This window comes from Zeus faber, assembly GCF_960531495.2.
Source record: "Zeus faber genome assembly, chromosome: 16".
In the NCBI taxonomy this organism is placed as follows: domain Eukaryota; kingdom Metazoa; phylum Chordata; class Actinopteri; order Zeiformes; family Zeidae; genus Zeus; species Zeus faber.
The window spans coordinates 13,682,997-13,695,726 of NC_137202.1; the positions used below are offsets into that span (position 1 = coordinate 13,682,997).

Sequence of the window (12,730 nt, forward strand, 5' to 3'; positions counted from 1 at the left end):
AACAGAGGGAGGGCGCTAGGCTGACAGACGGATGGACTGAGAGAAAGAGACAGACAAATGGAGTGAGAGACAGTGAGAGAATAAGAAGGAGGAGAGACAGATGGACACGCGGAACTGGTAGAGAGAGACAGAGGTACAGTTAACGCAGTGACTCAGATCGGGCTAGGGAATTTTGATTCCCAAAATTATTTAAACACCATTGTCAAACCCTTACATTATAAACTGGTGTTGAAGCAGATAAAATCAATAAATCTGTAAATCAATACTTGAACTGAAATAAGAGATAATTTACCGACACCCCCGTTCCCTAAATGGTCAACTTACAAACACACAGAGCTAGATAAAGGTGTATGAATTACGCACAGGTAAAATTTTATAAATGTCTGATTTACTGAGGCAGCAGCGAAGTAGGTTATCTGTTAATGGATCCGCATTGTAGTGTGTTTTTGAGCGTGAAGAGCTAAAAAACAAACAAAAAGAAAAAGCTTGTCTTTTTGAGATATGAAAAGTAGTGATCTAACTTGAAATCTCATTTGGATTAATATTATTTACATTGAAATGCACGATACAATTACCAATTTTGTTAATTTGTTTCAGAAAGCATATTACATGATACAAGATCATTTTTCTGAACATCGATGTTTGGGGTGAATGGTCAGCCAGTGCCCTTGTTGACAATGAGCAACACATATGACGCTCATCCACACACATAAAAAGAGTCTAACAATTCACAGGATTAAAAACCTGTTTGTTTTCATCAGCCCCTTTCCCAAGCTGTAAATCTACTGGAAATGTTCTGTATTGGCGTAGTGGGGAAAGGAGCTGGTTTAGATGTTCCGTAAATTTCCCGACTCTCGACAGAGTAGAATTTTCCGGGAAAATGTTCTGTAAAGGAGGCCAATGTGGGAAGGACTACCCACTGCCTTTGCAAGATATTTTCTATCCAGCAACATTACGGATTCCATGTAAGGAAAGGGGCTATAACTGATCGATAGAATGGAGGTGGGACAGGGATTGAGAACTGTAGGGGTGGAAGAAAAGCGGAGGAGAAGGGTGAAGGAAAGAGAAGAGAAACTGAGGAAAGCAGGCGTGAAGGAAGAGGGGGGGGGGGGAGGATCGAGGGAGGGATGAGGAGAGAAGAAGGTGGAGGGATAGGATGGTGGCCAGAGGGATGAGAGAGGAGTAATGTGAGCCAGAGGGTAAATATTTAATGCCGTCTGCAGCGCCAACATCTGATTGGCTGTTTCTGTCTGCCACCCTTTAATATGACAGACGCACACTTAAAACCAGATGAACAACAAATCCAGACCCGACGAGCACACACACATGCGCACACACACACACTGATTAAGAAGAGATTTTTGTTTTAACACGTCGGCAAAAATGACAAGCACCATGGCATGAAAAAAATTAGGAAAATGCATTTCTAGGAAACACAAACCATCCCTCCAGTGGTTGTGTTAGGAGTCGGTTGACTTGGCAGCTTGGTTCAGCTCTTTATGCTGGAGATGTAAACTCAAAAGCTTCTATCGAACGGCTCCAACTGTCGCTGTGACACACACACACACACACACACACACACACACACACACACACACACACACACACACACACACACACACACACACACACACACACACACACACACACACACACACACACACACACCAGCAGAAAGCAGCTGGCTGAGGAGAAACAAGAGACCACCGAAGGAAGTGGATCGAAGTTGAGGGGGAGGAGGGGTGGGGTTCCTGACACTGCTGACCACCACAGAGGAAGAAAGATGAGAGTGGACTGGACAGACCGACGGACGCACACACCCTGGCTGATCGATGCGAAAACACGTTTTGTCACGATACAAAACAAATCGTCACGATATTCATCGTATAATAACACTGCGTCACATCAAGCTGCCAATTCAAAATCTCATCGAAGAATCCATTTCAGCTTCAACATGTGGAAATATAAGGCAAGACAAACTAACTCAGAATTAGGAAATAATAAAAAATAAAACATCTTGATTTCATGTTGATACGATAACAGTCAAACACAATAATATGGATTATCACTCTGCCCTGTATCCACATAAAGATACAACACACTCACTAACAAACACAGAATTAACATACCCATACTCATTGTCAACAATATAATATATGATATACAAACATCACAAATTACGGCTGTGCAAATCAATCCTTTCCTTTAATTAATCCAAATTAACTAATGATATCAAGTTCTGATACTGGGGGGCGTATTTTTCATACGTTCCTTCTCCGTACGTGTGTGTGCATGCATATATATCAATCAAGGTGGTACCTATGTAACAGAGTAGCTCTCTCTGACCTCAGACCGTCCACCAGCTTGTGTCCATTTGAGAAGCCTTGTACCAACGTTTGTTCATTTATCAGAGCGGCTAAAAGCGCTTCGCTGGGGAATCGCAACCAGCTGCTGCTGATATGTTAAACCATGCTAAAGCCCCACACCCCAGGCACTAATCAATAATCTGCTAGTGCCCTTTTAGCCACATGTGGCACCCATGAACGTGCTTGCGTAAATTTTTGCAAAGGGCTGTTGGAATTCAAACTTATCAGAGTGATTTTTTTTTTTTTATAAAAATCTCAATGGATCAGGATGCATATCTATGTATCTACATATCTATAACAAACTAATCAATAGTACCATAATTTCATCAATAGCCGTGCAACAAAAATGTTATGGCGGCTGGAGAAGCTTTAGGTTTGTAAAACTACGGCTCAAGACGTGTGGCCAGCCTGACAAGTTGTCACTGGAGTTCCATCCCTTCCCGATAGCCCAAATAGAAAACAACTGGGGAAAAAGGATATTTAAAAAAAAAAAAAAAAAAAGTAATATTGAGAGACTTTGTTTGGAAGTTATGCAATTTGAAATATTGAATATTTACTTATATTCTCAATATTTTTGGAATGCAGATCAGATGATATATACTGAGGTTGATAACAATTCTCAATATGCATAAAATGTTATTATATCAATAAAAATAATAGAATCACTTGTGAGCCATCTCATCAATATTGTTTGTATCGAAATTGAATCTGGAGGTCTTGTCCAAAAAGTCCCTAATGAATATGCAACGTTAAATTTTCCCATGTCGCCCAACTGTGTAAACAATAATGGACTTGAGGTCATCAGTGTGCTCTACTTTAGAGCGCTGCCGTATGTTGGGAAGGTGGTATATTGGTGCTGTAGCGCAGTATATTTTCAGTATTTCCCATCAGCGGCCCTAACTCATTCATCTTCAGCTTTCTCTTTAAGGAGATGGATTCCATGACTGCAGATCTATGTCCACGTGCACGTACGTGGCTGTTTCGGTGCGGTGGCTGTTTAAGGAAGACAGAGGAGCTAATCACGGAGGACAAACACACGTACACACGGGCGCGCGCACACACACACACACAGACAAACAAGCACGTGAGTGTGTGTCCTCTGGGGCTCACTACTTCACCAGCTGTGTTCTGACACATAGGAACACAGAGAGCCTAGGGACAGCACACACGCACACACACTCACATATGCAGACTCAAACATCGCCAGATTAACAAACAAACAAACAGATATCCACTCAGCACAGTTAGAGAATGCACAAGTACACAGACACACACACGCAGAAATGCTCTCTCACTCTCTCCTTTTCTTTCTCGACGCGAAGCACATTTCTCTTTCACGTTCCTCATCGATTGACTATCTAAATCTCCATCGGCAAACAAACACATGCGCACGCAGGCACACACGCACACGCACAAAGAGGAAGAGAAGGACGGCGGGACGGCAGAGGACAGTTCAGACAGTCACCCTGGTTTCTCTGAGATTATTGAGTATTGACTCAGAGCTGGCATGCCAGGACCAACCGTTAGCCCATAGCGATTACTCCTTCTAACACAAAGGTAGTTGCCAGGAAACTCGCTGTGGATTGATTTTGTCCCAAACCGACTGTTAGAGCACACAGCAATGAGAACAAATGAGTTAGAGCATTGATTTGTAGATTTTCTGAAGGCCAACAGTGTAGGAATGTTGTCTAAAGGAATGGATCAATTAACTGCAGTTAAATTGGAATTTAATCGTAATTTTGGATGACTTGGGTGGATCTGAATGGTATTGATTCATTTTGCCACAGCTGGTCGGGGCAAAATTGTCGAGGTCTGCTTTCAGTTCTACCACACACGCGCACAGGAGAGGACAGTCAGGAGGTCCATCGGAGCTCAGAGGAGACCGGAGAGAGACAGAGTGAGAGGTGTCTTGAGGCCAAATTCTAACTTGTGTGCGTGTGTTGGGTCAGCAGGGACAGAGAGCTGATGTCTCGCTCTGTAAAAACCTGTAAGCTGATCCAGTGATTCTCTGCACAATTTGATACAGGAAGACCGGCCACACACACACACACACACACACACACACACACACACACACACACACACACACACACACACACACACACACACACACACACACACACACACACACACACACACACACACACACTTTTCAGGCATCTGCTAAAACGCTGTACAAACAACCATCAACAGCTGTTGGCTCCGGTTAATCAAACATTTCGAAACACCAAACAACAACAACAAGCTACACAACGAGCTCTGAACATGAACAGAAACCAGCTAACCTTGAGCATCATTTCAATAAACAAATACTTTTGATTCCCCTTTTGCATCGTCCTTAATTGCCAATGGTCCCAATTGAAAGAGTGTCTTCATAAATTTGAATAATTCTAACTTAATGGAGCACTTTTCAAAAGGTATTCACTGCGTCCCAGACACATCAAACAGCCTGAGTGAAGAAGTGAAGCGATTTAGTTAAATATAAGTCTTCACGGTCTTACTTCAACAATTAATTGAAATGATGATGAAAGGGACAACCTTATTGTACAGATAAGAAGTATCTGTTCCACTTGTTCGAGCTGAGATAGTGGTGCATAATATATCTATACTGGACATGGACAACCAGTGGGCTGGAAACCAGACAGACAGACAGACAGAGACACACACAGACAGACACACACACACACACACGGTCTAATGAACCCAGCAGCTTCACGGTTCAAACAATGGTTAACTGCTGCAATAACGTATAGTATCACAATGCACAGAGTGTGTGTGTGTGTGTGTGTGTGTGTGTGTGTGTGTGTGTGTGTGTGTGTGTGTGTGTGTGTGTGTGTGTCCTTAAAGCAGAAGACAAGAGCCCAATTGGAGTGCTCTGTATTTGTATTTGTGCACATATGTACATATGGGCCTTTGTTTGAGTTATTGTGCAGCTCTGTGAGGGGGAGATAACGGGGGCAGGTTACACTTTATGTCCTGAGCTTCTCGTCACTAAGCAGGGCTGCCCTTCTTGGGTTTGTTTTATCTTCGACTGACGAAAGATATCTTCTGAAAAAGAATATTCTGCTTGGACACAGACAACATAAAAAAAAAAAAAAAGGTATCCAATTAATTTAATTTTAATTTCATTGGTTTGGTGACCCTGTGTACTGGACTGGATCTTTTAAAAGAAAGAGGAATAAAAAAAACACTGTCCATAAAGATACTGCAGACAGTACTTAAAAAATGATTCTGCTGTGTTTCTTAAAAAAAATAAATAAAAAAGTATGCGGTAGATAGACTTTAGGCTACAGCACAAGAACCTCTGTTATTTTCTCCAAACAAAACCAGTAAAAAGAGTGTGTTCTTATTGTCTGGTTGTGGTGTCCTTGTCTCCCGCGAGCTTGAAGCACAGCAACCAAAGTTGGAACAAGCTTTTAAATGAGTACTTGTAGATCTATGAGTGAAGATTCAGCAACTGGAATGCTTATTTCTAGCCTCACATTTGCTCCGAAACACATTTTGGTGGACTGTTAAGTTGAAATCAGTGAAAGTTTATGGAGTAAATACGATGGAACCCGGAAATGAAGCTCAAACCCCATTGGCTCATAGAACTCAGGGCCTGAGGAGGGTAGCTCCTCCCACACTCTCTTCAACAGCTTCGGGAACAGGATGGATTTAGAGGCATGTTAGAAAGTCCAGAATATATAATCTGTCTGGAATTTCTAAAACATGTTTTGGGGGACCTCAGAGACCTATATTAATTTGTGTCAAAACAGGGATATTAGGTCCCCTTTTACTGGATGATGCTTGTTTCCTGGGATCCAACAACAAATCCATAACAAATAAGACACACTTCTAACACTGCTACTCAAACTTAAACATACCCATCTCTCTCTCTCCCTCCATTTTCCCCCTCAATCATCTCTCGCTCTAGTGAATCAGCTGCACGGGTCACAGGGTGCGCGCACAGAATACGCACACGGAAACAACAAGCGCCATAACACAGCACACATATGCAGACCAGCACAGAGGTCACAAAAGAAACACCGCGCGCGCATTGCCGCGGTAAAGGCACACGCGCCGTTTAATTGACATGGTGTGGAGGAACAGTCGCGCGGTGTGTTTAATGGTCACGATAAATTCTCTACGCGGCTCGCCTAGGGTGGTTTGGGTTGCTTGGATTTGAAATTCACATGCAATGTGGAAGCGCCGTCAGAACATGCAGACACAGACTAGCAAATGTTGCTTGTTTTGATAGCGTAGCACTAATTACATGCACGGGGAGGGCACTCCGCTCAGCTGCAGCAGCCTGGGAGGGGCTGCGAGTGTGTTTGTGCGATGCGTCTAATGAAGTGGAAGACAAACACTAAGCAGTATGTACAGCCAGGGCCATGGAAGAGAGCTCATTTACCCGGACACACGGACAAACTTTTTTTGAATTATGTGTACATGTTCAATTTTAACACGCAGATATTATAGATACTGCAACAAAAAAAAAAAAACTGCGTAATCGGTTTTGAACTAGATGAGCCAAAATGTCAAACTAAACTATTTCCACAAAATACGTTGTTTTTCCCACACCGATGATGACTAGTTCAAACAACGGCAGCAATGCAAGCTGTTTATACTGCAGCCTACTAAGCACTCTTGAAGAGTGAACGGCACTTTCAACGGCATAGAACTGTTCCATGACAAATCACAATTCCAGCGCGGCTGAAAATACTGCCATGCAAGTCGTCTGCTGCTGCGGAAAAACGCATAGATCCAGACACGCTGCAAACAATAATATCGTATCTTGTTTTTGTGAACAGGATACCATCGTCGATAGGGAGAATGTGATATCGCCACAGCCTTGGCGGAGTTCTGCTGGAGAAATCTGACGGTAAGGAGAGAAAGCCGGCCAGAGGGGATTCAGACTGGACCGCTTTCCCAGGCTGTTGACTTCACCGGGGCCCTGTATCGACGCTGGTATCGCCTTCCCTCCCTGGTTCAATACCTCCCCATCCACTTCCTGTCTGTAACGTACCTGACGCCACCCGAGCTAAACAAAAAAAAATAAAAAAAAATGTGTCTTATGTTGCAGTATTTGACCAAATTAGATATCCATGGTTAGATTTTGACCGGTTCTTCGCATCACAGCAATTTCTTTCAGGATCAAATGACATGAGAGTTCACACTCTAGGTTTTTATTTGTTGGGACAAGATCACAGACGATAAATTATTATCATGATAATGAGTGCTGGGTGGTATGGTCTAAAATAACATATAGTAATATGAAATATATATATATATAAACATTTCAGGGGAAAGCGCAAAATACACACTGGTCAGAGAGCTGGTCGTAAGTCCCAACGGTCGTTAAACAGGTAGGTTGTTAAGCGAGGAGTCCCTGTGTAGTATAGAAATTCATCTCATTAAGATATACCCCTTGAAATTAATCATCTTGTAAAGTTACCGAAAATGTTTAGCAACTAAAGATGTGCCAATTGCAATTTTCTTGGCGGATTTCTATTTCCCATTGTTTTTTTAAGGCTGACCTGCAGATTCTGATTTCCGATCTGCTGTACGTCGATGACAAATACATCCTGTGATCTGATCACACTCTCATGATTGGACAGCTGCACATGTGGACTACAGCTGCAATTTTTAGTTACCACAATAGTGAGATTTCTGATTTTGACACTGTTAATTATTGTTCATTATTCACTATGGAACAATAATAGAACATGAAACTGTCGCCGAGTTCCAATAAAATAGAATGGGACTGTCACCAAGTTTCAGTATAATTCAACCTGTAACTCTCACTGAGTTTTAGTATAACACAACATATAACCAACATGGAAATGTCCAGTTCAAACTTCAAATGAAAGTCCCTGAAACTTTAAGGGCAAAAATAAATTGATATATCTATATGATAGTTTGCAAATACATTGCAATCATTACAAAAAAATAAACAAAAAAAAAAATGGCCAACTCAACTTTCTCTTTTTTGAGCATCAACTACACAACTACGTGACATTACATTGGTATCGGGTCTGAGTATCGGAGCACCTTTACCAGTACACAGTATCAGGCTGTAAATTTTGACCGGCTCAGAATTGGTAAATATACTTTGGTAATATATCGACACTGATCGGCCGGTGAAAACCGACAAATTCCGGTCATGGCCGACCGATCAGTGGATCTCATGTTTTCTATATTAACACTACGGTCACATTTTTGTGCTTTATTATAAACTCTCCCATTTCCCATTTGCCCTCACAATGCAGCGTTACACCTCAAAGGATAATAAAGTACCTCTGCGCTCAGCGCTGCGTATCAGTGGATGTTGAGTGAGAGGAGAGGGAGGGGTCACAGAACCACAGGTCGTATCATCTGGTCCAATCCGAGGGATGTAGTTAAAATACCCCAAAAATGTACGCTATTGTTTTGTATTGATAGAGTTCCGTCATTAAATTACAATAATATATATATATATATATATATATATATATATATATATATATATATATATATATATATATATATGATTTTATTTATTTTTTCTGTAGTTTCAGCTGGCATTTCATACCTACATATTTTGACAAACCGTGAACCGGCGACCGGGTCACGTGTTTCCTTTAAAGAGGAAGCACACAAGTTTTAATTGGCCGATCAGTAAGGGTATGATACAAATGATACAGCAAAATACAGCATTAGAGGGGATTTATACCTCTCGTTAGATGACCACATACAGTTTTGCAGAGGTGGGTGTAGCAGTGGTTTCTGGATGAAAATTGACCCAGCGCTTCCCCCAGTGTATTGCAAGCCCAGCGGCCCGGTCCAGCCAAGGGTTGACCCGCCCCCGGGCCTAAGCAGCTACATGTCTTTTTTTAAATGTATATACTGTATAGGGTTGTTTTTTTGTTCTTTTTAATCAAAATATCAACACTGACCGCCACATATCGATTTCCAATTATAATTTTTTTTTTTTTTAAATGGGTAGAATCTTATTTCATTGTAGCGCAGCACATTGATTCTCACATTGATTCTCTCTCTGACGATGGACCCATCTGTGAAGAGCCTCTCCTCTCCGTGCACACTCTGAATCAAAACATGATCATGCGCGAGATGTTTTAAACATCCTGTTTGGGTTGGGGACCCAAACCCGATACCACTATGGCACCGGTTCCGTTACGATCCGAATCGCAACGCAGATTTCGGTGCCATGACCAAGCTGCCGACTGAAATCTCCGCCCTCTGGTGCTCCGAAAGGACAACACGCACCTTCACTTAACATTATGGTTGGGAGCGCGCCGCTTTCCTCCTCCCTGAAAATGGTGCGATTCGCCTTCTGACTTTTGATTGAGAGCCATAACATCCAGCTCATACAAACTGTCAGTTATTTGTTAACATGTGAAAAGTATATGAAAAGAAATGAAGGGCAAATGGGGTGAATTCACAAAGAAATCTTTAAAATAGCAACGATCAATTTTTATTCCAACAAAAAATAAAAAATAACGAATAATAAAAGAAATTGCCCTGGATTTAATGATCTATTTCTTTCAGGTGTATTGTATTTTACTGAACTGCCTTTGATTGAACGAAACAAAAAAAAAAAAAAAAAAAAAAAAAAAAAAAAAAAGCACTGTGCGTAACAGGGGCACCGCCACCCTGGGTCATTTCCCGCAGAAAAAAATGCTTACTGGGGGAAACCCTGAAACCCTGTGGACCGTAGAGGTTCATAGACGGCCCGACATAAACACCTCCAAAAATAAATATGAGAATCAAAATGCTCCTGTGCTGGCTCCATTAAAAACATGCTCAAATACAGAGCCAGAAGCTGGTGCAGACAGAGCAGTTTGAGGACGGACTCGCTGAAAGGGTTTGACGGTACAAAAACCTCCATAACTCTTCTTTTAAACACTAATGCATTACTTCTTCTCACACATTTTCCGTCAAACAGTGCCTTCTCATGCATACATGACTATTTTGGCAGACGCTAATGGGCACCTCTCGGTGGAATGTGCTGACGGTGGCACGCGTTTCAGACTCTATAATGCATGCGAGGACCTTCTAATGATTCATTCTCCAACCTGAACTGTTACTGGATGTCGGATGTTTAACATAAACCCTGGAGGATTCACACTTTTCTCGTGAGGACAACACAGTTGATATGAAGAGGGGGGAAAAAAAAGCCTGATATTTACTGACTGACAAACATGCACCAGTCCACACACATACACACACACACTAGGGCAGGGCGGCCTACAATTGAGATCACGGTGTCATTTGAAGCACGGACGGTTACGATATATATCACGGTACACTCGTTTTTTTCTAAAAAAATGTTATATAAATGCTTCTAACTTTTTGCGGTTCTCCGTGATTATTGATCATCGCAATTCAATAAATTTTATAAAAGTTCAAATTTTAAAGGCATTACAATAATTTAAAAAAATAAAACAATTCCGAGTGAATGTTTCAGTTAAACTAGAGGGTTAGCGAGATAGCATTAGCTTTGTCATGAGTTTCCTATTGTTCCCTCTGGGCTGGAAGGCTAGAAGCTAGCGATGGAGCCGGAGCACATGTTACGGAGCCGGAAAATAACTTTACCGCAGGCCACAAATCCGCACTTTGCGACGAAAGCACACAGCCCTGCACGTAGACCCCTGACACGGAGACAGCGTGTTCCGTTCCCCGCAGCGTACTATGAGAAAGAGAGAAGGCGGGGCTACGTGGGCGCTGCAGCGGGGTGTGTGTGACCCGCTGTCACAGAGAAGAGAGAGAGAAAGCACAGCCGCTACCGGTAAATGGATTGTGTGGAAAATTTATATTGAAAGGATCGATATGTATAGAAAAATTGAGATAAACATTAACCCTGCTTTAGATCTGCGAGGGCTCTACCAGTCAGCACGGTATAGTCAAAATCCATACCGTAAGGCAAATTCCTATGGTGTACTTTCTATACCATTTAGACCTTCCACCCCTAAAACAAACCATGGGGAACTAATGCATAAAGTGAGCGAGCATTGACTGTGTTGGTGGTTCTTGCTGTGACATTTCCCCTGTTTCAAGTCATAATATCTCAGTTTGGTCAAGGGATTTAAAAACCTTACACCAAGTCCTACCACACACACACTCACACCCACACAGTATTGGTGTAAATTTTTGAGTGAATACCTGCATGACGTTTTGCCGGCACTGGGATGTGTACAACCTTATATGTGTATCTATTCATCAGTGTGTGCGTGTGGCTTTTAGGGTCCATAATATAAACCCATCAGGTCAAGCAGTGAAAGGCCAGTGGACAGCTGAACTGAGGCAGAGAAATGGCTTTAAGTGCTGCTTCTCTGCACACACAGCCAATGCAATGCAAATGCAAATGCGCGCGCGCGCGCACACACACACACACACACACACACACACACACACACACACACACACACACACACACACACACACACACACACACACACACACACACACACACACACACACACACACACACACACACACACACACACACACACACACACACACACGTGTGTGTGTCTCTCTCTCTCTCCCAAACACTTTCTGTGTTTGAGTACATCTGAGGATGTCAGCTCTGATGTCTGTGTATGTGGATGTGTGCATGTGTATGCATATGTGTGTGTGTGTGTGTGTTCTCGTGTCCATCTCGTCTGGTGTTTGTACACACCTGCTGTGTGTGTAAGTGTGTGTTTGTATGCTTGCATACTGACCCATACTATTAGTGGAGCTGCACCACATCAGCAAACAGCCGGTACACAACAGGTTCAACGCCCCGAATAGCAAGATCCTCCATGACTGTAAAAAAATAAAAAAAGAGAAAACAAATAAAGGTTAGAAGGTTAGGAAATATATTCCGGTCCAAGATCCATGACTTGCCGCAAAGAAAACCGTTTCAACATTAACATTTTTAAACATCTAGTTGGCTTGTAGATTATTCCATTCTCCAGTCGCCATTGGCGTCAGTTCTGATATAAGTCTCATTTGAAGCTGGCACAACGTTCTCTGTGGTAATTATCTGATCCTTCGACACACCAGGGTTGGGAGGAAGAACAAACACTTGATCGCTTCTGTTTATACTCGGGATGTAATAATGTGGGGAAATAAAACGACAAGATCCAAGTCTACATGTTCAGAGACACAGAAAGGGAGAGAATGGGAGTCGCTGGGCTGAAAGGGTAGAGGAAGACAGAACAAGAGCGCGAAAACAAGAATGAGAACGTGATGGTGTGTGTGTGTGTGTGTGCGTGTGTGTATGTGTGTGCCCTTGCCTGTCACTTCGCGTTGCAGTCATATGCTGTGTTTGGGAGCAGCGAGTGCTGTGAATTCTACAATTACTGTGGTGGACGGTGTTATGACAGGGCTGACAG

At 42.4% G+C, this 12,730-nt stretch overlaps 1 protein-coding gene across 1 annotated transcript in view; it reads right to left on the minus strand.

The window, feature by feature from the left end:
- The window catches only part of slc30a6 (solute carrier family 30 member 6), a gene marked incomplete at its 5' end in the record, with an annotated part of 60,312 nt that overhangs the window by 31,135 nt on the left and 16,447 nt on the right, over positions 1 to 12,730 (minus strand). The window contains one exon of the mRNA XM_080016838.1: positions 12,074 to 12,158. Coding sequence (XP_079872964.1) covers positions 12,074 to 12,158 — 85 coding nt within the window. The remainder of the gene's footprint in view (positions 1 to 12,073; positions 12,159 to 12,730) is intronic.